The sequence below is a fragment of the Panthera leo genome, chromosome B1 (genome assembly GCF_018350215.1).
Source record: "Panthera leo isolate Ple1 chromosome B1, P.leo_Ple1_pat1.1, whole genome shotgun sequence".
In the NCBI taxonomy this organism is placed as follows: domain Eukaryota; kingdom Metazoa; phylum Chordata; class Mammalia; order Carnivora; family Felidae; genus Panthera; species Panthera leo.
Window position 1 is genome coordinate 201,495,106 of NC_056682.1, and position 27,420 is coordinate 201,522,525.

Here is a 27,420-nt window from a genome sequence, read left to right on the forward strand (position 1 = left end):
CCGAGCTATAAGGGTTGTGTGCATGTTCCACGCATAAGTCCTTGATCACACACGACACTGGCGACGGCCGTCTCCAGATCTGCAAGCTGTTTTTATCTTCCTCACAATGTTCTTCGCGGGATGAGAATGTTTAATTTTGACGACATCCGGTTTATTCGCGTTTTCTTTGGCTGTGTCCGTGCTGTCGTTTCTAAGAAAGCACCGCTTCATCCGAGAGCACAGAGATTTAGCCTGATTTTTTTTTTCCTGAGGGATCCACAGCATTTTTAGTTTTTAGCTTTTACTATAATTTTACATAAATAGAACCACATTTCCTTTACTGCAATTTTTATCACAAGATGCCGTTTCTTCATCCGTCAACCGGGAGCAGCGGTCCCTACTGCACAGGGTCTGGGCCATCTTTCATGACCCCTGTTCGCCCCTCGCCACCAGCGTCCCCGCCCGCCGTCCGGTGTGAAGGACACGGTGTGTCCGGCTGAGCAGGGAGACCCATCCCGCGTCAGCATGGAAATTCCACGGGAGAAACGCACATCATGGTCACATGCCTGGGCTCCCGGGATCCACTGGGGATTTCGGAACAATCCGGCACACCCGCCAGGCCGGGGGGACGTCACCTGACCCCAAGCCAGCTGGTGCCGTAAGCACGGCCAGCGGGGGCAAAGCCACAAGCTTCGGGGAAACGAGTGTCAAATGTCCGCCGTGTCCGCTCACGACACCTCGGGCAGCGGAGCCACAATCAACCTCAGGTTACGGGGGGGTCGCTGGGGCGCCCCCGGGAGCGGCCAAGTGCCCTGTCCAGGGCGCAGCAAGGCCAGGCCAGAGGGGCTCGGGTCTCACCGGTCAGCTTCCGGGCCACGCTGCCCCAGAGCTGCCCCGGAGTGTGAGACGTGGACGGGGAGATAGGGGTGAGGGGGTCCCGGCCCCTACTCTGCAGGAAGAACCGGTGAGGGGAAGGATCTGTCCCAGCCGCCCGGACATGAGGTGCCCACTCGTGCCCAGACAGAGGCCCCATGAGGCGAGGCACCTGCAGGAGGCAGGCACCGCACCCCCTCCCCCCACCGCCCGGGCTTCAGAAGCTCTTCCTGGTACATCCCCGCCTCCCTCTGTTCCTGGGGGTCCAAGCTCCCTTTCCCCGGGTTTCGGCCTGTTCGTCTGTGAGATGGGTCACTCCACAGGGCTGTTATCAAGACGCCGTCACGGAAAGTCCCCAAAGCCTGGCATACAGTCGGCGCTCACAAGTGCTGGCCCTCACCACGTTCACAAACAGCGGCGCTCCGTCAGACCGCCTCCCTTCGTGTCAGACCCCCCACAGCTTGCTTGTGGGACTCAAGCTTTCCCCTCCGCCCGGAAGGTCTCGGCCAAAAGGGCACTTGCCAGCTTTACCTGTGTCTCCTCCCGGCATCCCCATGGAGCGTGGCCTCCTCTCCGGGGACCGGCACCGGGCGAGGCTGCGGGCCGCGGCTGAACCAGCAGAAGAGTCTCTGGGGCCGGCACGTCTCCACCCGGACTCTCCAGAAGGTCACGTGGCAGCTGCCATCCACACGCCCGAGGAAGGGCAGGGCCAACCCCTTCCCGGCACACCGAAATAGACTCCCACCAACCCCCAAAGGTGCACCTGTTTCCCCGGGCGTCCGGGAAAGGGACTTTGGAAAGACACGGGCGGGGGTGGAGGGGCCGGGCCCATCTCCTGCCCCCGTGTGCCCGGTGCGGGCAGCGCGACCCCACGGCCCCGTGTGCTGGGACTGCTCGGCACAGCCCCACAAACAGGGGGCTTCACGTGCGACGTTACGTTCCCGCAGTTCCGGAGGCCGAAAGCCCCAGATCTGCGTCCACAGGGCCGCACGCGCTCCCTCTGGAGGCTCCCGGGGAGGATCCCTCCCTGCAGCTTCCGGCTCCGGGGGCTCCTGGCCACGTCACAACAACCTCTGCCTCTTTCTTTACGTGGCCTCTCCCCGCGTGTCCACGTGCCCGTCCCCTCCTGTCTCTGGTAAGCGCGCCAGTCACCGGATTTGGGGCCCGCCCTGGTCCCGGATGACTTCATTTCCAACCCTATCTTGATGACACCAGCAAAGACCCTTACTCCCAATAAGGTCACGTGCCAAGCTTCTGGGTGGACATGACTCGGGACGGACCTTCTGAATCCACTGCACGGCCCCAACGTGCCAGAGGGGAAACTGAGGCTCGGGAAGGACACTGGTCGTGAACGGCGGTGCCGGGGCCCCGGGGGGTCCAGCTGACGCGCTGCACGTCCTCAGAGCCCCTCTGCCGGCTTCGGTCCCGGAGTTATACGCGCACAGTAAGCACAGGCCTGGGCCCAGCATGTGGCCACAGGGGACCCACAGGTGTGTGCACACCGGTCATCAATAACCAGCACCGGATCCACCGTTCAGAGGCTTTGGGGTGACACCAGCGGCCCTTGGTGCAGCGCTGGGCGGGCCGAGGGACCCGAGAAGGTACCCGGCAGGAAACACCCCATCCCACCAGCTCTAAAGAGTCAGGAGCAGGTGCTGGCGGCCGGGATGGGGCTTTCCTCACCTAATCTGACTGCCACCCGTCGCCACGGTCTGACACGTCCTCCTCCCCACCTGGTCGCTGGGGCTGGTGTCCCTCAGGCCACCGCAGGAAACCCCCAGGGCTGTCTGGGCCGTCACTACCGGGCCCCGTGGGACCCACACGTGAGCACAAATCATCCATCCGGGGCACAGGGTTATAGCCTCTTTGGCTCATAAACGAGAGGAGTTTCCTGTTCCCCGATTCTGCCGTCCATGCTCTGCGTCCCCGTGCCCAGCTCCGCACAGAAACGAGGATGGTGACCACGACCTCAGCGCCCCTCTGAGCACCCAGCAAGTCCCACGTGCTGCTCCATACCCAAGACAGGAGCCATCGTGTCCCTGTTGTCTCCAAGAGGAAACTGAGGCAGAGAGACAGGCGGGGTGCAGCCGGCTCTGGTGAGCAGGAGGGGGCTGCGGGCTGTGAGTCGGGGGGTCCGGCAGAGCCCTCTGCCAGTGACCAGTGCCCCAGAGGGCGCCCCGGAGGAAGGGGCCGGTGGACACGCAGAAGCCGAGGGGCAGCTAGTGGCTGGACACGGGGAAGGAACAGCCTGCGTGAGGCTGGACAGGAGACGTTCTAGGAGTGCGGAGGGCCCCCGCTCCATGAGGCTGGGGTGCTCGCTGCGGTGGGAAGGCGGGCAGGGGCCAGCCTCTGTCCTACGCCCTCTCTGAGCCTCTCAGCCCCGGGCCCCCTCCTCAAAGTCGCCCCCAGGGACCCCCAAGGCCGCATAACTTCAGTCCACCTCGGCCGGGGGCCAGAATGCCCGCGTGCGAGGAGGGCCATCTGCCCCAATGCTGTCGGATCAGCCTCCCGGGAGAGGGGGGCCGCATCACGGTGGGGGCTCCGTGGACTCTGGGACCCTCGGGCAGAAATCACAGTGCAGGCCCGGGCTCCGTTCTTCTCCAGGTGTCTGTCCCGGCCCCCCGCTGCCTGGGCCCCGGCACCGATCACCCCACGGAGCCCCGGCCCCACTGCACCGTGCGCCCCCATCTGCAGTGGCCGTCAGGTCCCCGGGAGGCTGCCCCTGGTTCACGGGAACACTGAGGGTGGAGACAACCCTCACCCACAGAGGCCCGGGGTCCAGAGACTAATGGCTTCCTCCTCCACAGCCTCAGGTGGGCTCCCCGGCTCGAGGCGTGGAGGGGGTGCCTTCGCCCTGCCCCTTCCCCACTGGCTCTGCAGCGGGCAGGAGGCACCATGTGGCGGGCGCCCAACGGGAGGGAAGGTTATAGATTCCCAGCCTCGCGGGGGAGTCTCACCCCTTGGCCTGGGCCTCAGCCTTCAAGGTCAACCATGTGGTCTGAAGGCCAGGGACCGGGACCCCGACGGGCTTACGCTAGTTTGCAATTTGCACATCCCATCCTGGGGCTGTGACCAACGGGGCTTTGGGGGAACCACCCTCTCCCCTCCCCAGACCCCGCAGGATGAGCCCCTCTTTTCCTCCGAAGGTGTGAGGTGAGCAGGTGAGGCTTCCGCCCCGCCTAGAAACTTCCAGCCAGAAGCTCAGAAGAGTCGAGCCGACAGGCAGAGCGGGGCCGTGACACCCACCGACCTCGGGATCAAGGGCCCTGGGAGCAAGCTCCGGGCTCCGTGTAGCTGGCCAGCGGCTTCCCAACTGTTCCCACGCCAGCACACAAATCGGACGTGTCCCCCAGACAGGGGTCCCGGGGGACAGGTGTGCATGTACCTTTGCGGAGTCTACCCCGGGGAACAGAGCACTCTCCTGCCCGGTAACTTCCTGTTGGCTCACGTGGCTGGTTTTGGCCAGTGACCCTCGGGCGGAAGTGACCGCGTGCAGCCGTGCCTACAGGCCTCACACGTTTCCGCCTGTCCTATCGAGCTGCTGCCTCTGAACAAGGAGAACGTTCCCCGCGCCAGCATGCTGCTCCCAGGAGGAAGGTTCGAGCGAGAGCAGGGCCACCACGTGGAGCCCCAGCCAGCCACGGGCCCCCCGAGCCAGGGTGCGGGGCTCTGCGCGCTGGGCTGCGTGCTCCACGGTGCGTAAGCTTCCCACGGCGGCTGTAACAGACGTTCTGGAACCGGGGTGCTTACCGCGGTTCCGGAGGCCCGGAGTCCAGAATCGGTACCGCTGGGCCGAAATCAAGGTACCCGCAGGGCTGCAGCCGTTCTGGGGACAATCTGCCCCCCCTGCCCCCCTTCCAGCCTCCGGGGCAGCCGGCCCTCGCTGCCTGTGGCCTCATCACCCCCATCCCTGCCTCTGCGGTCACGTGTTCTTCTTTTCTGTGCGTCTGTCCCTATAACCTCCCTCCGCCTCCTCTTCTAAGAATAACCGTGATCACATTTAGGGCTCACGCGGCTAATCCAGGATAATCCCCCCATCACAACATCCTTCCTTTAATCCCATCTGCAAAAACCGCCTCCCAAATACGGCCGCACTCCTAGGTCCCGTGGACAAAGACGAGGTACAGTTTGCAGGGCTCAGTCCTCGGTCACCACACACAGCCGTGGTTTATGCCGTGCGTAAATACATAGCTATTGGTTTTCACCAAACAATACCTACTTTTATCACTCGCGACGGGCGCTGCCGTTTCTCTAGCCAGTCCCCCTTCTTACATAACCAGTGCCGATGTGACCCACTGAACTGATTTCACGCCCACAAATGGGTCGCCACCTGCCGCGTAGAAACTTCTAGCCCAGCATCCACACCTGCCAGGGAGGGGGGCCCGAGTGAAACAAAGTGATCGAGAGAAAAGAGAGAAAGGTGCTCTTTCTGCACAGTGCGGGTGGGCGGGGCTGACAGGTGCCTGGAAGGACACACGCACGCTCGAGGATGTGGTCCCGGCCACCCTGCCTCGTGGACAGTCCTCCCCTGCCACCCACACAGCAGCCCGCACCCCAGGAGCAGTCGGGTGCATCAGGCGGCTTGGGAAGGGGCTCCGACCAAAAAGGAAAGGAGTGTGTGGTCCCAGGCGGCCCCAGCATCTCCGCCAGTGAGGATCCTATGGGCTCCCTCCCCCTCCTCCCGGCACACCCCTGCCCCACATTCCGGCATGATCCTTCACTCCCCACCAATCACTGCTCTGTTGTTCACTCACATCTGCTTAAAAGACGAGAAACAAATGAGATCGGAGCCTGGAACTTTCCAGCAGATGGTATAGATTCTCAAGGTGACTTTAAAGGAAAGAAGACACCGACGCTTTTTCAGGGGCATAAAAATTGGGGTCTGGAGGGATCTGCGACACCGTCCGGGCCCTGAGCAAGGATTTCTAGGGCCCAGCCCCGGCCTCTCCTGAGCATTCAGCCCCCAGAGCCAGATGCATGCTGCACACCTCTGCCTGGAAGCCCCCGGCAATCCATAGCAGGGAAAAGAGAATGCCACGCCCGTCTGCGTCCACCTGCCGCTTCCCTCGCCTCCCCTTCTGCAACTCGGGCCGCCCTGGGTGTGCAACCAGCTCCATCATCGCTGAGCAGCTGGGTGACCTTGACCCAGAGACATAACCTCTCTGAGCCTCAGTCTCCTTGTCCGTAAAAGGGGATGCCTACCTGCCGGGTTGCAGGGAGACAAATGACAGGTTGTAGGTGAAGGCACCTGGTGCCCAGCCTGGGAGACAGTGGCGCTTGCTAAATGACGTCTGTCCTTCCCAGCTGGTGACGGCATCAGGTTTCCGCAGCTGCGGTGACAAATGACCCCACACTGGGGGGCTTGAACGGCAGACACCTGTGCTCTCACTGTTCGGGAGGCCGAGCTCCCGAGTCAGGGCATCAGCAGGGCTGGGCTCTAAAATCTGAAGGGGAGGGGCGCCTGGGTGGCCTGTTGATTAGGCGTCCGACTTCGGCTCAGGTCACGATCTCACGGTTTGTGCGGCTCGTGGGTTCGAGCCCCGCGTTCGGTTCTGTGCTGAACGGCTCGGAGCCTGGAGCCCGTTTCGGATTCCGTGTCTCCCTCTCTTGCTGCCCCTCCCCCCTTCACACTCTGTCTCTCTCTCTCTCAAAAATAAACATTAAAAAATAAAAGTAATAAACAAAGAATCGAACAAATTCTGCCGGCTTCCGAACGAGACAGAGAAAGCTTCAGAGGGGCAGTGGGTCCGGCGGAGGGGTCAGCAGCTGGGAAGCCTGGGGCCACGGGAAGCTGCAGGAGGCCCAGGGACACCTCGGTGGCCCCCAGAGCCGCCTGCAGGACAGACCAGCCACCGAGAAGGGTGGGCTGGGAGGGGGGGGGGGGGCCGTGTTTCTGCCAGCCGGGCTACTGTGCCACCGACACCCTCGGACACACACACCCCCCCCCCCCGGCCCATGGGGGTGCCATCCCGCACCGAGATTGCCGGGGAGCCACCCCCGGCCTGACAAAGCGCAGTCTACACACCCATCCGCCTCCCGAGTCAACAAACACAGATGAGCGGCCGATAGGAATATAGGCAAAGGAGGGACAGGAAATCTGCGGAGGCACACGTGGCCCGGAAATGGAGAAAGGGCTCTCGGTGCCCCCAGTCCCCGGGAAGGCAGCTCAAAGGTGGGGGGCGGGGGCTTGCTTCCCATCCTCTCGGCAAATAGGAACAGACACGCTGCCCGGCGCCGGGCTGGGAGGGGACGGGACCGGGAACTCAGGCCTCCTTTGGGCAAAGGCAGAAATCGGGACGGCCCTGGGGAGAGCAGTTTGGTGGAAGTTACTTCCATTTAGCACTTCCGGCCCCGGCCATCTGTCGGGTCTGCACGGGCGCAGACACCTCCGTGGGGCTCGCGGCGAGTCGGAACACGCGTGTGGCCAGCGGGCCCGCGTGCCTCCCGCGCGGCCCGAACCCCCTCACCCCTCGCCGGTTCCTCCCCCCGTGTGAGCCAGCACGGGACGCAGGGTGGGACCCCTGGGGCTTCCACGAGCCAACGCGCTAGCCAGCGAATGGACCGACGCAGACAGGCCGCTGGACGCGCTCCGGGGAAAGGGGTGATGTGGGTCCCGCACGCGGCCACTCCTCCATCCAGCGCCCGGCACCTCGCCGGCCTCAGTTTCTCTTCTGTGCACCGGGGACACAAACGGCGCCCAGCCCCGGGAGGCCGTGGGGAGGGAAACCCAAGAGCCACGCGTAACGTGCCCCGTGCGGGCCTGGCGCCCGGGCCCTGCTGAGGGCGGGACCACGGGACGGTCGTGAGGCCACCGGCCGCAGAGCTGCTGATGGGACCGTCAGATCAGGACCGCATACCCGTGGCCACCGCAGATGATTCACAACAGGCAAGGTGGGAGCAGCCCGGGGGGGCCACCAGCAGGTGGATGATCAACAACGGAATACTGTTCGGCCCGAAAGAGGAAGGAAATTCTGACGCACGCCAGGCACGGATGAACCCCGGAGACACTCGGCTCAGGGCAAGGATCCCACTTCCACGAGGGGCCGGAGGGGTCAGATCCGCCGACACAAGTGGACGGTGGGGACCGGGGGCGGGGAGCCCCGTGTCAGTCCGGGGACACAAAACAGTTCTGGGGAGGAGGGTGGGGACGGCCTCACGACAACGTGAATGCGCTTAGGCCACTGAGCTGGACACCCGGAAATGGTGAAGATGGTGAATTTAATTTAATTACGCAACGAAAGCAAAACGTGCCAGTCGATGCTGTGCCCAGGGCGGCAAACCCCCAAAGCACGACGGAGGGGGGGCCCCAGCCGCCGCCTGCCGCCCACCGTGGCGTCTGCTCCGTGGGTCAGCGTCCCTGCGTCCCAGACAACGGGGCGCCGTGAGGGGGCCGACCAGGGCGGGCCTATGAATCACGCTCCCGGGACCGGGGAAGCGGGGGAATGAAGGCGCGGCATGTTTTCCAGCTCAGTGTGGATAAATTTACACCTCAGCGCCTGGGCCCTGCAACTTTCCCAAGCACGGGGCTGTGTTTCCCGGGGAGCCCCAGGCCACCCTGCTCTCATGCGGACGCTGTCCCGGTTCCTGGGAGCTGCGGCCTGGGGTCATGCCCCCCCCCAACAGCTCAGGCCTCTGGGCTGCAGCAGATGTGTGCTGGCTCTGGGGCGGAGGGGTGGGGGGAGCACGGCGGAGGCGGAGAGGGGCGGGGGAGGGGTGCCGAAGTGCCTCCCGTGGAATCCCTGGTCGAGGGAGGGGGACAGAAAGGCCACAGATGCACCCAGACACGAGGACACACAGGTGCATCGGTGGGGGGTGGGGGGAGGTCAGGGAGAGCCGGCTGGAGGTCACCCAAACGCTGGCTGATGGAGGGGGGAAACGCAAGGGAAGGCGGGCCCCTGAAGCAAATTTGCAGGGGTGGGAGGAGGGACCCCTAGGAGCTCAGCGCCACGGCCCGGGCACCGGTGCTCACGAGGAGGTGACGGGCAGGGGGGTGGGGAGGGGCCGGGTCTCAGCCCCTCGGCCGAGCCCCGGAGTCCGCCCCCCGATGCAGAAATCTGGATTATGCCCGAGGAAGCGGAGGAGGACGGGTACGTGCACCCCTGCGGCCAAAAGCAGCCAGGTGCCCATCAACAGACGAAAGGCGAAGCACAACGCAGTCCACCCGATGGAGCGTCTCCCAGCCTGGAGCAGGAAGGACCTGGCGACACCTGCCACCACGTGGACGGACCTGGAGGACGTTACGGTCAGTGCAGCGAGGCAGCGGCAGAGACAAACACCGTGTGACTGCACTTCTGAGGTCCCCAGAGCATCAGATGCCCGGCGAAGGCAGAATGGAGGTCGCCAGGGGCTGCGGGCGGGGCGCACAGAGAATCAGTTCAGGGGACACGGTTTCCGTTGGGGAGATGGAGAGACCCTGGAGACGGAGGGTGGTGCAGGTTTCACAAGAATGTGAATGTCCTTGACACCAGTGTAGGCTTTGCATTATGTGTATGTTATCTCAATTTAAACATGTTAAACACACAAAACAACAAAATGGGAAACACTGTCCACCTGGTGAAGGAAAGAGAGAATGTGGTCAGCGAAGCACGGAAAACCCGCTCAGAGCCACCCGCGGTCGCTGCGATACTGCTTGCCATAGAAGCTTCCGGAAGGTCGAGGAGACAAGCACGGGGTGCCACCTGAGGGTCCACGCAGAGGCAAGAGCCAGGAGAAAATACCGCAGTGGGGCCTGGGGGCGTTCCTGTGTTGCTGGGAGTCACAGATTTTTCCTTTTCTGCTCATCAGTTGGCTTTTGCAAAACTGGATGCTCGGGGCCCCCCTGTAAGGTCCCCTCTGGCCAGAGTGGTACCCAGATGTGTGTGGGAGGCAGTGGAGGGCTGGTGACAGAGTTTAGCAGAGAGGCAGGCTCCGGCTGGCCAGTTAGGCGGGCGTCAGGCGGGCGTCAGGCGGGCGTCAGGGAGCCCAGAGGCCGCTGGGAGGTGGCGAGGACCAGGACACTTCCCGTGAGCACAAATGGGGCCTGGGTGTGTGAACCGTGTCTTTTAAAGCCTCTTTTCTCATTGAAATCATTGGGGTCACCTGCTGCGGGGCAGGTGGGCGGGCACTGCTCCTCCAAGGTGATCCCACCCGGCTTTGAGCTCAGCCGACCTCCACCCTGCCCCCACCCATCCCCCTTCCCTCTCCCCCCACCCCCAGCCATCTCAGGGCGGGGGGTGGGGCCCGGGGCCCGGGGCACAGGCAGCCCTGACTCTGGCCCTGTGGCCTCAGCGTCCTGCCTCCCCCACCTCCACCCCAGAGCCCTGAGTATTTCCGAGGATTCTGGAAAAACTAACGGTGTCACAAACACCCCAGAGCTGGGAAGAAACATGAGCTACAATCTTACGGAAGACCCGTGGGGACCCGCCAGTCCGGGCCCGGACGTGCCCCGCAGTTAATTACCAGCCCACCGTCCTCCTTCGCCAGACCACGGCCACATGGGGCCTGGTTCAGCGTTTGCCTGCAATTCATTTCCCTTCGCCAGAAGCTCGCGGGCACGCAGGGAAGTGGCCTTTGCCAGCCACGAATGCGACTCGGGTCTCTTTGTTCAAGCTGAGTCAAGTAATCGATATCTGAATAATTCAGCGGTCGCACAGGACACCGCGGGGGAGGGTGGATCCGCTGTGCTCAGTATTCGGGGCAGGTCCCTCGCGGGTCTGCACACGGGAGCCCCGTTTGCCAGCGTGATTCTGGGTTCTAAGTAGGAGGACCGTTGTCGACGACGCTCTCAGCGCGCTGGCTCGCCCTCCTTTCCTCCGCATTCCAAATTTGCTGACGTTCGGCCGTGTGTCGCACGGTTCCATCACCTCGGACAGAGAGCGGACGAGTGTCTGAACAGGAAGGGGTACGAACAGCCCGGCACCTGCCACGGAGCTCAGAGGCCGGGGAGGGGCCCAGCTCCTCCGTGGCAGCGGTGGTGGGGCGGCCCCTCCTTGCCCGCCGGTCAACACTCCCCTGCTGCTGCCACGGAGGCCAGTGACCGTCCCCACCCACCGCCAGCCACAGACGTCCGCTGCCAAACTGCCGCGGTCCCTGGAGTCGGGCACGCCGTGGGGAATGGAGAAGGTTCTACTCCAGAACTGGGACAGCCGCGGCCCGGCTGTCACCAGGGTTTCGGACTGGCCCGAGGCCCCTCCCTGGTCTCTGAGTCCCGCTGGTCTAGGTGGCACTGAGGCACTAAGGCCTGTGCCTGTATGGTCCCCTGCCAGCCTCCCTCGCCGGACCGGACTTCCAGACGGCGGGAGTCTGGGGGACCTCACGTCGCTGCCCCAGCAGCCCCCGGCCGGGGAGAGCGCCGTAGTCATTGAGATGGCTCTTCACCTCAGACACAGCGGGCACACGCCCTTGTCACCTGTGTCCCCTGGCTTCACAGAGCCACAGATTTAATGACATGGGGAAAGCCTGAAAAAGGGCTGCTTCTGCTATTCTCAGGAGAGCTGTGGACGGGCTGCGGGGTCAGCCTGCTGCGTGGGAGGGGGGGGTCCAGGCTTCCAGAACAGGGGCTGGCCGGCACGCCCAGCCTCTCTCCCGCCCAGCCAGTGCCACCTCCCTCCCCGAGATAGCACCCCTGTCCCTGAGCCCTCAGAGGAGGTTGACCCCACGTGACCCTCGAGGAACCGCAGTCCAGAGGGGCCAAAGGGCCACGGAAAACAGCTCGGCAGCAGGTGGGGAGGACGAGGAGGGGCCTCAGCACGGCGTCCCTTCTGTTGCTCCCGCCTCCCTCTCCCCTGCACGGGAACCCGCAAGCCCTCCCTGACCCGGGCACGCCAGCTCTTGGGCAATATCTCTCTTGCAGGGGTCGTGACACCCACAGCCCCCTAAACCTGGCCTGGCCTGGCATCACCGGCTGAGTCGCCAGCACCCTGGACCCCAGCAGCCCTGTCAGAAGACGCAGGGTCTGTGCCTGCGGAAGCACGAAGTCTTCCCTCTCCCCTCCTCTCCCCTGTGCCTCTTCAGCCCCTCACATGCTCCCTGAACACCACCTGCGAGCGCGATGCCAAACAGGCGCGGGAGACCACGTACAGGAGAGGCAGACAGGGCTGTGGGGCCCTGGCACCTTACCCAGGGCCTAACCTGGGGCACCGACACCGGTGGAGTTTCTCCAGCACACCCTCCAGTCTCTCCTCCAGGGCTCTGTGCCTGCTGCGGGGCGCCCTTCTCCCCACGGCTTTGTCTGGCTAACACCTACTTGCTTAATGCCACCTCTTCCAGGAAGCCTGCCAGGATTTCTCTCTCCGAACAGCTTCACTAGCCGGCTTCTCTCTGTCCCCAGAGAAGTGCTTTCTCATGCTGTGTTTTCATCACGTACCGTCTGGCTTTCTCATTATGCCTGGACGAGGAACTAACTCAGGGTCACCTCCAGCACCTGGCCAGCAGATCGATACACTCAAGTGAAGCCACCGCCTCTGCCCCCCCCCTTCCCCCATGGACGCTGGGCTGGTTGGCTGCGGGTTGGAAGATGCTGCCGTGCCGCCCACGGGACCCAGGACGGGGCCCCCTCCTTTGGGGCAGAGAGAAGGGTCTTCTGCGAAGGGGGTGTCCTTCCTGATATCAGTCCCCCCCACCAGGGAGAGGCAGGTCCTCACAGAGGAAATAGGAAGTCAGTCAAGAAGGTCCAGGAAGGGAGGCATCAGAGCCCCGAGCAGGACATCAGTGCTGGTCCCCAGGCCACTGGGATGGGGCAGAAACGGCCCTCAGGACCCCACTTTCTAGCAAGATGCCCTTTCCAAGGTACCCACCTTGGAGGCTGTGGGTCCTATTTTAAGAAAAGCAACGGTTTCTGTATAAGACCCTTTCAGAATGTTTCCTACCCCGTCCCCAGGGCTCTGGGCAGTGACAGCCACCGCCGACACCCCAGCCCAGCCGCAGCCCAGCCATCGGAGAGTCAGGAGCCCCCCGGCCTCGGCCAGCCGAGGTGTGGAGGAAAACCCCACACGCACATGAACCAACGCAGGCTCTGAGCTCAGGGACGGGTCACGCAGGGTCGCAGAGGGTCCCAGGAGGCGTCGGCGGGAAGCTGACCCACATTTGGTGCAGATCACAGGAGGCACGTCACAGGTCAGCGGGAGCCCAGAGTCCAAAGGGAACGCCCGAGGGCAAATGCTGGTTCCACCTGCCAGCTGGGGACTCCAGGTGGCCTTCTCCGAGCCACCTGGCTTCCACATCCCCACCTGCAAAACAGGCATGTGGCCGCCACCCCTCAGTGTCCGGGGGGCCAAATGGCCAATACTTGTCCACTGCTCTCGTTCTCGCCACGGCCGTTCTCGCCACCCCCGAGGCACCTTTTACGGAGAAGCAGGACGATCTGGAGACCTCACGAGGAGACACATGTCCCTGGGGGAGGCGGCACTGGGGGGGGGGGGGTCTCCCGAGAGCCGGCCAGGCCCGTGTGAACCCCGCCCCCACCCCCCACCCCCCCCCCCCCCCCCCCCCCCCCCCCCCCCCCCCCCCCCCCCCCCCCCCCCCCCCCCCCCCCCCCCCCGCCCCGTCACCAGCCGCCTGACCTCGGGCACGTCGCGCGTCCCGAGCGAGAGCGCCCTGTGCGCACGCAGCGTGGGAGCCTCGCCCCCACCCCACGGGGATCCGCGACTTCTCCGCCGGGCCCGGCGTTACTAGATGCTCCGCGAGCAGCAGACATCGATTTTTATTAGACAAATCAATCGCTCCCCTGAGCTCCCGCCGCGGCGGCGGGGGCGGGGGCCCCTGCGGAGACCGGCACAGGCCCGGGCTATATTTAGCTTTTCTGCTGCAGCTCGGCGGGGTGCGGGCACCCCGGCTCTCTCCTCACGGACCACCCTGGAATCTGCTCCAGAGCAGAACCCCCTCCCGTCCGTAACTGCAGCCGACGCACACGCCCGCGTGAAACTCCCGTGCTGGTCACGCGTCGTGCCACCCACCGCCCCACTTCCACGGCGAGCACGCTCCTCCCGAAATGGGGAATGCGTCCCCGGAGCCGGCGCGGGGCCCGGAGAGCCGGGCAGCTGCGCTCAAATCAAGCCTCCCTGAGCCGAACCCTGCCCCTTGCGCGTCCTCAAAGTGGGTCGGCAGGAGCAGCCCGGCGTCAGCCGGGGCGCAAAAGGTGCCCACGACCCTCCCGCGCGGTGCTGCGTTTTCTCCCCGCGCGTCTTCCGTGCGTGCGTCCCGGACACGGAGCGGCGCGTGGGATTCCGCGTCCCCTGCTCCTCACCCGTCGCCAGCACTGACGCGTGGGCTCGCCGACCCCTCATCACCGTCGTCACGACTGCAGGGCACCCCGCCTGGACCGGCGGCTCTCCAAGGAATGTGGGCTGGGAGCACTGGGGGGCGGGGGCCGAGACCCCGTCGGGGAGTAAGAGCCACTTTCGGAACAAGATTCAGATGCTGCTTCCCGGGTCCACTCGCACCTCGTCCCGAGGGCACGTGCGGCATCGGGACGGCTGGACACAGGCCGGAGGTGAAGTCCAGCCGTCGTCTCTCAAGCCGGACATTGAGGAGACTTGCCCGACTGTGAACCAACGCCCCTCGGGCCACTAAAAACACATGTTGACATACAAAGGGCTGTTTATTATCCGTCGAATTAACGAATATCTTAGGATCTTCTCTATCTTGACGTCCGGCTCAGGAAACGCCAATAAATACAACCCATTTAGAAGCGGGTCTGAGAGCCCCCACTGGAGGGACAGTGATGAACGTGCCCCGTGCTCTGGGGGCGGGACGGGCCACGGTGCACAGCGTGCCCGCCCTGCGCCGGACGACAAACCCGTGTCTGTGCTCCAGAGCCTCTGCAGAAAGAGTCCCGAAGAAGCGATTCCTCTACCAGAGGGCGCGGATGTACTTAAGGCTCGGTGGGTGTGCCTGAAGCTGGCGCCCCAGTCAGCAGTCTGTGACGGGATCCAGCTCATGGGGTTTGGGGAAGTTTAAATTTAGCCGAGTTAAGAGTCGCATTTTTTTTTTTTTTCCCCAATGAGAAGTCATCCTCGAAAACCCTCTGCCGGGCTGGAGACCCCACAGGGTGAGGACAAGTGCGGGTCCCAGAAGCGGTGGGCATGGAGGCTGTCTGCCAGATGCTGGGGGATGCCCTCCGCCGCAGGTGCAATCCGGTTAAGGGTCTCGAGACGGGGACCGTCATGGATGGTCCGGGCAGGTCCTGATGCACTCACGAGCGTCCTGGTGGGAGGGAGGCAGGGGAGACGGGCGGGAAGGGATGGGGGGTCGCTGCCCCAGAAGCTGGAAGAGGAAGGAGTGCGTTCTCCCCGGAGCCCCCGGAGTGGTGGCCCCGCTGACACCTTCACTTCAGCCCGGTGACGCTGGGGGGAGCGGCCCGCCGGCCTCCAGAATGGTGAGGAAATTATTGCTGCGCATCGCCCTCCAGTGAGGAGGGGCTGAGTCCCCTCTTCTCCAGCCCCGTGACCTCGCCGACGGCATCACCTGCCAGGAGAGCTTCCTGCACTGGGCTGCAACGAGCCCCCCTAGAGGCCCTCACCGGCCCCCACCCCTCCCTGCCCTGGGGCTCGGGCACATAAGCCACTGCCTGTCCAAAGTCCTCTCGGCTCCTTCAAAGCCTGCTGGCTGAGCCACTGCCCACAAGGGCACAGACAGAGAAGGGACCGCGGTGCAGGAGACCGGAGGCCGAGGGAGGAGGGGAAGAGGCAGCATCGGTGGCGGGACGCGTCATGCCAGCCCTAGGCCTTACAGGCTTCGGGGGGCCCGGCTTGGCCAGGGAGACAGAGCGAGCAGGGAACTAGAGGGCCTGCAGGGGAGAGCAATCAAGGCAGCCCGAGTCCCGGGTGGCCTGCAGACGGGGCACCGCCACCCTTCGTCCCCCAGCACCAGGAGCCCCCACCCACCCAGCACTGGGGCCCCCGCCCATCCCGTGCAGTAGCCCGTGGCCGGGCCGCGCCCCACAACACGCTCTGGGCCCTGCAACCACGCCCACACTGCCCTGCACCCACACCCGCCCTGCCCTTTAGCCACACCCACACTGCACCCTACTCCCTCCCCCACTAGGGACAGGCAGGGAGGCGCCTCGCTGGATGCCGGGCTTCTTGTACACATATCGCATTTCCTGATTTCTGCAGCACCCCGGGACGTGTGTGAGGGAGCTGATGCGCGTAACCCCGCACCCACAACTACTCCCCGAGCACTTGGCAGGCCAGGCCCAGTTTCAGTGGGAGGCGAACCACTAGATCAGAACGACAAACAAGGAGGCGGATCGGGGGGCCTCGGAGGCCCACGAGTCGATCTGGGCTTGAACGCGGGGGTGCTGGCACCACGGCAGGACGGCAGACATTCGCCAGCGCCATGGCTCCGGGCCCACCACTGGCGCTCACACCTGGTCGCCGTCCTGACTCCTTCCTCACCGCCCGGCCTGACCCCTGCCGTGCGGCTCATCCGCTCTGGCCCCACCGGACGGTCTGCTGATGCCCGGACACCCTCCTTCCCCACCTCCCTGCCTTCGTGCTGAGCCTCCTGCCTCCCCAGTCACCACTCACGTGCCGGTCCTGGGACTCAAGTCCGTGCCCTCTCCTCCAGGAAGCCTTCCCTGATGCCATACAGACGCGATTCCTCTTGTCCTGTCCCCATTCGGCCTCCCACCAGGTTCCGATACACCTGTTCCCTGTCTGTCTGGGTTGTGACCTCCACGGGGAAGGGTCCCTGCCGCCCTGGTCTGCCCAGCGCCCTCCGTGTGTCGGGCACAGGCCTGCGCATCCAGAAACGTTTCTCACGTCTCGGTCCGACCAGCTGCTGCTTTACCTGAGGCGGGTGGGTGAGAGAGGCAGTGGGCAGGGACCCAGAGGGCTGAACAGTGCCTAAGGTGTCGCACGGGCAAGAGGCCCCAGCCGTCACAGGGGCAGCGGGAGGTGTGCTCGGGGTGCCGGGGCCCCGGGTGGGAAACACCGCGGCCACTGCCATCACCTGCCTGCCTGAGAGCAAATCCTGTGTCCCGAGGTGCCCACACCCGGGTGCAGGGCTGGCAGGACCCGGAAGACGCCCCCAACCCCAACGGCACGTGAGGGGTGAGGCCTCCGAGGGTGGAGGCACCTGCCGGGGGGGACGCAGCCAGAGCTAGGACCCAGTCACCTCTCCACCAGACCGTCCTATGTCTTCCCACCGACCCCAGAGCTGCTCACGCACCATCCCGAGACCCGGGCTCACCCGGTACCGGGGGAAAGCAGATTGTGTGAGATCCCCCTGCCCCCACCCACCCGGGGGGTGTCAGACTGTGCCCCCAGAACTAGAGAAAGGCCTGGCTCCAGACCCCGCAGACGTGGACCGTCTGAAACCGCACAGATGTTGGGGGTCAGGTCTGACACTGACCACAAGAGAGGAAGGCTGGCTGAGGTCCAAGAGGGCCACGTGAGCAGGGGCGATGTGGGTTTGGATCCAGGATTTCGCAGGCTGGAATCCGGGCTGGTGACTTATGGGACACACCACGGACGTCCAGCCCCGGTTTCCCACCCAGTCAGGAAGCTGGGACTAATCAGGAGGAACGCTCAGAACACGGACCATCCGTGCGCAGGCCCCACCCAGTCGGTGAGCGGGCGCCCTGGCCAGGCGTCCGGAGCCTGGGGCACGACCCCACCGCCCTGGACACCGAGAGGCCCACGTGAGCCGGAGCGGGAGCCCGGAGGTTCTCGGTAAACACCGGCCCCTCCCTGCCTTTCCTCTTCCAACGGGCAGTCCTCGCGCATTCATTATTCACGAAGGTGCTCCCCAAACACCGCCAGGAGCAGGAGGCCCTGGCCGCATGCGTGCACTGAAACCACACAGCCTCGCACCCCTGAGGAGGTCGGGAACAATCCCCCCTTTGCAGACATTGCCTCTCCCTGGGCCTCCCGACCCAGCAGCAGGGAAGGTGGGGAACGTGGGCCGTCGGAGTCGCAGGCAGCAGCTGCGACAAATGGTCACAGACCTACAGGCTTGAAGCAGACGTCATCTCTCACAGGTCTGGGGTTCGGAGTCTGAAATGGGTCCGCAGGGCCGGCTCCTCCTGGAGGCTCCCGGGGAGGACCCCTCGTCCGCCCCGTCCAGCTTCTGGAGGCGCCTGGTTCCTAGGCTCCCAGACCCTCCTCGGTCCCCCCTCCTCTGACCTCTGCCTCGGCCCTCCTCTCCCCTCTCTGCCTCCTGCTTCCCTCTCCTGAGGGGCCTGGATCACGAGGGGCCCACTGGGTAGTCTCCCCAAGGCAAGGTCCTTAACTGAATCCCATCTGCAAAGTCCCTTTCCAACATAGGCCCAGGTTCTGGGGACAAGGACAGGGACATTTCAGGGGGCCATTACTCAGCTCACCACACCATCCCAGACGAGGCATTGGGGGAGGGGCGGGACCTAACCCTGGTCCTCAGCAGGAGACCCCAGCCCTGCCCACCGCCCACCAGCTCTGCGGAGGGAGGGCAGTGAAGTCCCCGAGAGAGCAGGGATAGCATCACAGCCGGTCTGGAGCTCTGGTTGGAAGCCTGGAAGACTGAGGGGGAGGAGCTCCAGCACGGGGGCCGGGGGGGGGGGGGGGCAGTGGAGAAAGCGGCAGGAAAAAGGCAAGCAAGGGCGTCTGGGTACCACAAGCAAGGACAGCGCTCCGCACACAGTGGGTGCTCAATAAACAGTCATCGGAACATTCTGGAATGGCTTTGAGCCCTTGAGGGGCTGCTGATGGCTGGGAACAGAGGTGGCCCTGAGCTGAGGCTGGACCATATCCGAAGCACGTGGGAGCCACAGCGGGTGTGGCAGCTGCGGTGACACCTGTCCCCTCCCCACCCCTAGGTCTCCCATGGCAGACAAGGACGGGAGCTGGCTGACCCCTCCGTGCTGCAAACCCATGCACCACTTTGCCCCCACTCTCCCCCCTCCCCTTCTCCCCCCTCGTCTTCTCAACCTGTGCCTCCTGGGTCGCTCCCCCGTCAGTCTGCCTGGACCCACGTCCTTGTCCCCAGAGGCACCTGGACTGTAGCCATCACAGGGCAAAGGCTGGGGGCGGGGGGAGTCATCCTGATGGATTTGAACCTGAAGTGGGGGCCACGGGGATGGTCCTGGCAACTCCTCCTTCTTGAACTTCACACCCACCTGCAGCCCCAACTGAGACATCATCTTCCGGTAGGATCCTGGGGCCGCCCACGTCCGAGGAGAGGCAGAGGGTCAGAGAGAGGCTCTGGATGCTGGCAAACACTGGAGAAGGCTGGAGTGCTCTTATCGCCACTTTATAGGTGGGGAAACTGAGGCAAAGAGCAGCTAAGCAACCCAGATGCCGGGACCCAACTAGCAGATGACAACTGGGACTGGAGCCCAGGTCAGCCTGACCCCCAAGCCACCGACGGTACTTTCCAAGGCATCAACACGACCTCTCTCGTTGCTTAGAAATCTTCAGGCGAGGCAAATGGCGCACAGAGCCCCCCAAACGCGTCCTGTTCAGTAGAAGCCTGGCTGGGCTGCCACCAGCCTAGGAGCCCACGGAGGCAGAAGGCGCCCAGGACCAGCCCCGGCACCCAGCGGGGCTTGCTGTTGGCTGCGGCCAAGGGAAAGTGAGCGCCACGAAATGCAAAGCACACGTTCCGCCCTCCCCAGTCCTGCCCACGGACAGGGAGGATGCGGGCATCCCGGCTCGGGTACGAGGCAGACGCCCACAGACGTGGCTTCCCTGGCAGGCTGCGGAGAAGCCCCCTTACATCAGGGAGCCTCCGTGTAAAGGCCAAGTGCTTCCTGCCACCGAATTGTCAGACGAGCTCTACGTGGCAGAAAAGGATGACGGGGGCCATGCTTCCCTGAGATGCTGGCTCAGCCTCAAGCTCAGACCATCTCTCTGGGGACAGTGGAGGGGGGGACAGGGTTGTCAGAAGCGGGTCACATCCCTGAGGGTGACGGTAGGCCCTGTCTTTACAGACGGGTACGCTGAGGCCCAGAGAGGGAAGACAGCCTGCCCAACGTCACACAGCGGCCCGGGTGGGTGGAGCTGGGATTCCCGGGAGCTGAGGCACGACCCATGGGGCTGGATGATGCCGGGGGGGCTGGGCCGGGCGCCGCAGCGGGGACGCGGGGCAGTCGTGACTGCTGCTCTAGAAGGTCTCGGGGACCTGGGGGAAGGGAGAACCAGGGCCAGTGGGGCCGGGCTACAGAGAGGCTTGCGGGCTTGATGGGGTGAAATTCTCCCTCGTGGTCTGAGCCATGTGGATGCAGATCTCTGGGTGGTGCCAGGACCCCAGGCGGGAGCCCCTGGAGAAGGCAGGGGAAAGAGCGTGCCCTCTGGAGGCAGACAGAGCTGGGTTGGAGTCTGGCTCTGCCTCCCTGGCTCTGGGAACGCAGGTGCTACACCTGAACGATGCAAATATGCTTCATGCCCCAGGGGACAAGATGGACCCTGTAGTCCCCCCGTCACTACAAAGCATTATTACGAAATGGCCAAGCCTTATCCAACCCAAACTCTCAGCCACGCATTACTGGGGGGCAGTAAATGGCAGGAAAAGCCAGCTCAGGCAAGCGCAGGGGGCAGTGGGGGGAAGGTGGGCGCACAGAGCCCACCCACGTGGGAAGAGGAGTGTCTGGGCACATGGGGTTCAAGCCCGGGTGTGGCACGACGCCAGGCGGCCACCAGGCTCTTCTGGGTATTTGCTTCCCCTCCCGTCACGGGGACGCCTCCCTCCGGTCATGGGGACACCCGGGCAGCCCCGAGAAGCACTGTGAGAACTCAGGAGCATCTGGCCGGGCGTGGGGCCCGAGGGAGCGTCCCGTGAGCCGTGGCTGCGGTGATACTGAAGTACAGTCCTTCCTGACACCCTAGAGGCCACGGCAACGGAAACATCCCCGAGTAAACAGAGACGCTCCGCTCAGGTTGCTCTGCCCCGCGTCCTACCAGCCCTGAGGCCCAGGGCTTTCCGCCCATGCGAGTCGGCACACATCTGGCCGGTCCCCTCCGTGGCTCCCAACGTGGTCGTCACCCACAACTGAGCCGCGATCCGAACACCACCGTGTTCTCCTGTGGCAGCTCTTTTAGCTGACTTCTCCAGCCTCTCCCACACGTCAGGACCCGCACCCTCAGTCCCTACCCGAGACCCCTGGGGGAGGCGGCATCGGAGGCACACAGAGGCTCCACAATCAATAATGCCAGCAGGTGACCGAGCTGGAATGTCGACACCCGAGTTCAGTGGAGGCCTTGTCCTGTCCTGTCGAGGCAGGGGCAGAGCAAGGGGTGTGAGGAAGTCCCCGTGTCGGTGCAGAGGGGAGGGACCAGAGTCCCGGCAGCTGCTGCTGTCGGCCACCACGGCTGGCCCCGCCGAGGACCGGTGCCAGGACAGACCCTGCCGGCTGGGGCCCTTCCCACCCTCTTCTGTCATCACCCCGAGGCGACCATCTCCTCCACGCAGCTCAGCTCTCCCACACTCCAGATGATGCTCTGGGGAGTCAGGGTCCCAGGCGGGTGACTTCTCCATAAGCGAGGGTGACACTCCCCTTTCTGGGACAGTTAAGACTGGACTCGCCAAGAGTTCATCAAAGTCAAGGGCACCTGGGTGGCTCAGTGGGTTAAGCGTCCAACTTCGGCTCAGGTCATGATCTCACGGTTCGTGGGTCTGAGCCCCGAGTCGGGCTCTGTGCTGACGGCTCGGGGTCTGGAGCCTGCTTCGGCTTCTGTGTCTCCCTCTCTCTCTCTCTCTCTGCCTCTCCTCTGCTCATGCTCTGTCTCTATCTCTCAAAAATGAATAAACATTAAAAAAAAAAAAAAAAGAGTTCACCAAAGTCAGAACTTGATTCCAGAAAATATGCCATCTAACCCCAAATTAACCTCAACGACAGAATCCAAAGGTCCTGGGTGGCAGGTCAGGGGGTGCCCCTGAACACGAGAGGAAACAGATCAGACTCAGGGATGCCCCTGCGGAGCCAGAGCGTGCCAGCTGGTTCTCGGGCGAGAAACCGCCCTTTTCAGATGGATTTCTGGGTCAGGATGATTGGTCTTCTGCACCTGATTCTGACAGAGTCATGCAGAGAAGCCAGGCACCAGGGCCCCTGCTTGTGGGAAGCTCCCTAACACCGTCCACCCCCACTCCCAGCCAAAGGACAGCAGCCCCCGCAGAACGGAATGTTCTGGAACTCCCACCAAGTCACGGACTTCGTGCGCCCTGCTTAGACTCGGCAGCACTCCTTGCCCGCTTTCACTGCAAAAGGAGAACATACGCAATGAAGAAAACTTGGGAAAGTCGCAGAGGGTATATAAAGACGCAGACGTGGGGAACCTTCTTTGTCCTCTTTCCACGAGAGAGGCCGCTGCGGACATCATCGTGACGCGTATCCCCCGGCTTTTCCTCCTTTATTGTGTCTGCAGCCTGGAGATCGCGGATGACGTACAACCCTGCCCTCCGCCGTTGTCTAAATTAAACTCGTCTGCTCAAGCGTTTCTCCCAACGTTAAAACCTCCTCACATACTGTTAACTAGAATGTTCCCCCCACCCCCAGGCCGTGAGCAGCTCCAGCGGGATGCGGACTGTGTTGGTTCTTGTCCACTGCTCTTCCCGGGGGGCCTGGCGCTGTGCCGGGCACACGGCGGGCGTGCGGTAAGCATGAGCCCCCCGAACGAGTGACCGCACGGCGGGCTGGTGTCTCGTCACTCCCCTCCACGTTTAGGCAGCTGCTAACTTCCTGTGGCACTGATGTGAGCACCTTTGCGGCTACCCACAGTGGGTCCTTGTCCACACTCGGGTTAGGTGAAGGGCTGTGTCTCTGTTCCAAATACCAAGGGCTGTGGTAACCAGAGTAGGGGACCGGGGCTCAGGTTCTGGCTCTGCCACACTCTCTCCTTGACCCTGGATGGTTGCTTTCCCTTCTCCGGGCCTCAGCTTCCCCGTGCCTCCCTCCAAATCCACATGCTGAAGCCCTACCCCTGGTAACGCAGAACGGGACTGCCTTTGGAGAGAGGGACTCTATGGCGTAATTCAGGTAACACGAAGCCAGTCACGTGGGCCCCAATCCAGCATGAGCGGCGTGCCCTTGTTAAGAACAGGAAATCTGGACCCAGACACAGACCTAAGGAAAGCCCTGTGAATACAGAGAGAAGAGGTCCGTCTACAAGTCGAGGAGGGAGGCCTCAGCGGGAACCAACCGGGCCCTCACCTTGAACTTGAACTTCCCGCCTCCAGAAGCAAGAGAATAAACGTCTGTGGTTAAGCCGCCCCGTCTGTGGTGCTTTGTTATGGCGGCCCCGGCACATTGATCCAACCGGCCAGGAGCCAGGAGCCTCTGAGCAGCTGGGGATGCCCACCTGCCAGGCCTGCAGCCGCCAGGGACAGTATCTAGGCCCAGACAGAGCACGGGTCTTGCTCGAGGACCTGGCATCCATCAGAGCTGGCCCTGGGGCCCCTCCCAGATCAGGGACTCCCCTCAACCCCACCTCGCCCGCTGTGACCCCCCACAGGCTGCAACGTCAGGAGACCACCACACTCCTCATCTGCTGGCCCCCGTGCCAGCAGGCCAAGGCTACGTGCAGAGCTAAGGGCATTCCCTCCATACCACAGGGAAACTGAGGCACAAGGAACCCGTAGCTAGCGCGTGGGATCTGGATCTAGGTCTGACACAGGATGCCGCCTCTGACAATTTCCCTGGCCACCCAAAATAACAGGCCACAAACCAAGCAGGCAAATACACGGGGCCCTGAGGCCACACCCAAGCCATCTCAAAGGTGACCCACATCATGTAACTGAAGGAAGACGTGCCTGCAGCCTGGTGGCATGGAGGAGGGGAGCCTGTGACCTGGGAAGGTTGTACAGACTCTCGGGCTTTGCCCAAAGGGCCCATCTGGGCAGCTGGATGCCGGACAGAGTGATGCCCACCTACACCTGTTAGCACCAAGCTCTGGGATGATGCCAGTCTTCTTGGCGGGAGGGGGGCATCAGGGCACTTGCCCTCATTGATGATGGAAGCCCCTGACCCGCCAGATGTGCACAGCGGCCACACACGAGAGCCAGGCGCCAGGCACGCGGGACCACCGCTCCCCCCACTGCGGTGTGGGGTGCACATAACGGCCCGGGGACACATCTGGGGCATGAGCCACAGGTGGACGGGAGCAGGCGCGCTGGCATTTCCAAAGGGCTGGGCAAACTCACAAAGACAAGGGAACGTGGCCGCCTAGCAATGACCATCACAAGCTACTGAGGACCTACTATGTGCAGGGTTTCCCACTCGAATCTCATCCGCTCCAGGTGGCCAGGAATATTGTCTTCACACCCCAGGAAGCCGAACTCAGGAAGGTGCCACCATTCGCCAAGATCACAATTTGCCACCAGGCGGACAGCACGGTTCAAACCCCAGCCCCCTTGCTCGTTGGATTCACGACCCCGCACGGCCCCCGGTGCCCACAGAGCCCCTCTCCCAAGACGACCACAAATGCTGGTGCTCCTTCCAGGGTTCCCCTTGATTACAGGAGGGACCGGAACCATCAATTATGATCACAGAAAACCTAAAATTACCCTGTGTGCACCCTGTCATTATCCCCACCTGCCATTAGATAAATGTGTCTGCAGGTTCTGCCGGGTCTCAGGGCGCCCCGCTCCCCAGCCACCTCCAGAGAACAGGTTGGCCATTTCAGAAATCCTCTTCTAGAGAATTCTGCCTCCCGCTGCCTGCCATTTGCTCTCAGCCACTCTCCCAACGCCCACTGCCAGTGCGGTCCCTCCTTCCTTGGTTGGAGGGGGAGGGGACTATTTCCCCTGCGAGATGGGTCCCTGGAAACAGCCCTCCTAAACCAAGACAGAGCTCGGGGCAAGCACTCGCTAAATGCACACTCCCTCCCTGGTCCCATTTCCCCCCAGCTTGTCCGGGTGGTTTCTGCACCATGGCCAAGGGCCATGCTGCAGTCTTTGGCGAGACAGGCTCAGAGGAAAGAACACAGGAGGCAGGGAGCACCAGGTTTGAATCCCCACTCCGCTGCGTGAGCCGAGCAAGGGACTCAAGCCTGGTGAGCCTCTTCGCACCCTGAAAAATGGGGTGACGGCCCCTCCCTGCCAGGGAAGGTACGGACCAACCCTCCGCCCAGTGCCAGGCCACAGGAGACTCTCAAATCAGGGGCCCCTCTGGCCGGGCACCAGACTCATGCCCTCCCTGCTATAGGTCTCAGTTTCCCCAAGCGCAGTAGGTGCGGCTGGCTTGTGACGCTGTGGGATTTTCCAGGGCCACACAGAGGCTGTCAGATCTGGTGGGTGCGGCGGGAGGCAGCCTGAGGGACGCGCAGGGGTGCGGGCCCGAGATGCCGAGCGGTGGGAGATGGGGCGGGTCGCACCCACCTGCGGGGTCTGTGCCCCCAAACCTGCAGCTGAAGAGCCCAAGACGCCGGGGGTCGACCTGACGCCCCCCCCCCACCCCGCTCAGGCGGCGCGAGCGCAGCACAAGGGCGGCACCCCCTGCCGCAAAGCCCCCCAAGTCATCACACCTCTCCGTGGCAGGGTCTGCGGCGGCCCTGCTCCGCCCGCTTCTGCAACCTGCAGCGACCCGGGACCCGTGAGAAGCAAAAAAGTGGCGCCTTCCAGACAGCCGGGCGCAGCCACCCGGGCCGGCGCGGTGGGAAGGGGTCTCCGGCCCGGGCTGCAGAGCTGCGCGCGCCGCAGGCGCAGGGGCAGGGGGCTGCGGACCGCCCCTCGGGTTTGCCAAGACCCCGGGACAAGAGTTGGGTGGAGCCAGTGGGTGATTTCCCCGGTGCTGCAGGTGCAGCCCCAGAATGCCCCCACAGCCCTCGCTGCGCCGCGACCCAGCTCGGGGACGCGCCGGTCCCTCGGTCCCCACACTCACCTGCACTCATCTCGGCGGCAGCAGGGAGGCGGGCGGTCCGGCGTTGCGGCGGCCCGAGGCTCCTGCCCGCAGGGGCCGCGCCCGCGCGATCGCCAGCCCGCCAGCCCGCGGGTTCCCGGGTCCGCCAGCCCCGGGCAAGGTCCGCGCCCGCCCGCAGCGCCGCCGCAGCCCCCCGGCGCGCCGGCCCCGCCCCGCCGGCCCCGCCCCCCGCCAACCCCGCCCCCTCGCGCGGCCCCGCCCCGTTCCGCCCCCGCCGCGCCGCTGGCAGGACGCGCCCTGGGAAGTGTAGGCGCAGCGCCCCCGCCGCTCCGCCTTCGCGGCCCAGCCGCCGCACGGACGAACTACAAGTCCCGGCAGGCAGCGCGGCCCGCGCACGCGCAGCCAGGCGACGCCGCTGCGGCCTCCCGCCGCGGCCGGTGGGTCTCTGCGGGGCTGTCAAAGCGGCCTGGCTGGCGCCTTGGCTGGCGGCGGCTCCCGAGAGCCCGGGAGTGACAGGGAGAGAAGCCAAGGGACAAGAGCTTGGTGCAGCTCCAGTTGAGTCGTGGAGTTGCAGGGGGCCCTGAAGACCTGGGCCAACCCCCGCCTCACCCAGTTGTGCAGACAGGGAAACCGAGGCGGGGCGCGGGCTGGCGCGGGGCTCCCGACTCCAGGTCTAGGGCAACACACCGCAGGCTCCCGCCGCGCTGCACTGGCTGGCGCCTTAGGAGGGGCCGCGTCCTACCCCACGGTGGTCCCCGGCCCCAGTCTCCGCCCCCCCCCCCCCCCCCCGCTGTCACCGACTGCCCTCTGTGACGTCAGGAGCCCAGCACGGGGCGGGGTCCGAGTCCTGGAGAGGGAAGGACTAGGGGTGGGCCTCAGGAAAGGACTGGGAGCGGGCAGAACCCGCTGGTGCCTGGTACTGACAAAAGGGGTCCTTGGGGTGCAGGCGACTGGACTGGAGGAACATTCGGGAGGCAGGCTTCCGGACCTGGCACGGCGGGGTGAGGTGGCGGGAGGACGATTGGCTTGGGCCAAGGCTGTTGGGAGATGCAGCCAACAAGGGAAGGAGGGCTGGCCGCAGAAAACGTGGACTCTGAATGGCATACCGAAGCGGGAGCAGATTCTCTGGCCCATCTACCCCGGACTCCAGGGAAAGCCCAGGCCCAGCAGAACCGGCCACAGGCAAGGCCGGTCAGGCCCGGCCGGGCGCCCTAGCAACCCCAGGAGGCCTGCCCTGGTGGCTGGCCCTGCAGCTGCAGGCTCTAATCCCTGTTCTGGGCTTTTCCCCAGAACACAAGCGCGGTGTGGTGCGAGGGTCCGATGCCTCCCTCCCCGCTCGGCTTCCCCTCTTAACGCGACCCTGAGCAAGACCCTTATGTGGGCATCAGGACCGATGAGCGAAGTCGGCTGAGAGCATGAAATCTGGGTCATCGGTCTTGGCCGGGCAGATGCAGGCCAGCAGGGACAGAGGAGCCTGAGGTCTGACCCACCTGGTAGGGAGCCCAGCTTCACCTGCTCGTGCAAGGTGCCTCGTGTCCATCATCCAACCAGACAGAGCTCCTGCCTCACAGGACGGTTCTGGGGATTACACACGCTAATGTATGCCGTGCACGCCTCTGAGTTGAGATCGATAAACGTCTTGGACATCATGCCATCATTATCACTGTTGTTCTCAGTGCCTTGCACGGGGTCTGTGGCAGAGCGGGCTCTCCCCACAATCCCCACAAACGTCTGTGGAGTGAAGGGGGAGAAGGATGGAGGCAGGAGAGGGTGGGAGCACCCCTGCCACCGCTCACCCTCCTCAGGAAGCTCTCTGCCGA

At 64.2% G+C, this 27,420-nt stretch overlaps 1 protein-coding gene across 16 annotated transcripts in view; it reads right to left on the minus strand.

Moving 5' to 3' along the window:
* The window catches only part of ABLIM2 (actin binding LIM protein family member 2), a 140,277-nt gene extending 114,512 nt beyond the window's left edge, over positions 1-25,765 (minus strand). For all 16 annotated transcript variants that reach the window (XR_006202050.1, XR_006202049.1, XM_042937015.1 and 13 more), the window contains exon 1: positions 25,622-25,765. Coding sequence is in view for 14 of the 16 variants with exons in the window: in XM_042937015.1 (XP_042792949.1) it covers positions 25,622-25,631 (10 nt within the window). In the remaining 2 variants the exon portion in view is untranslated. The remainder of the gene's footprint in view (positions 1-25,621) is intronic.
* Between the last annotated feature and the right edge of the window lie 1,655 nt (positions 25,766-27,420).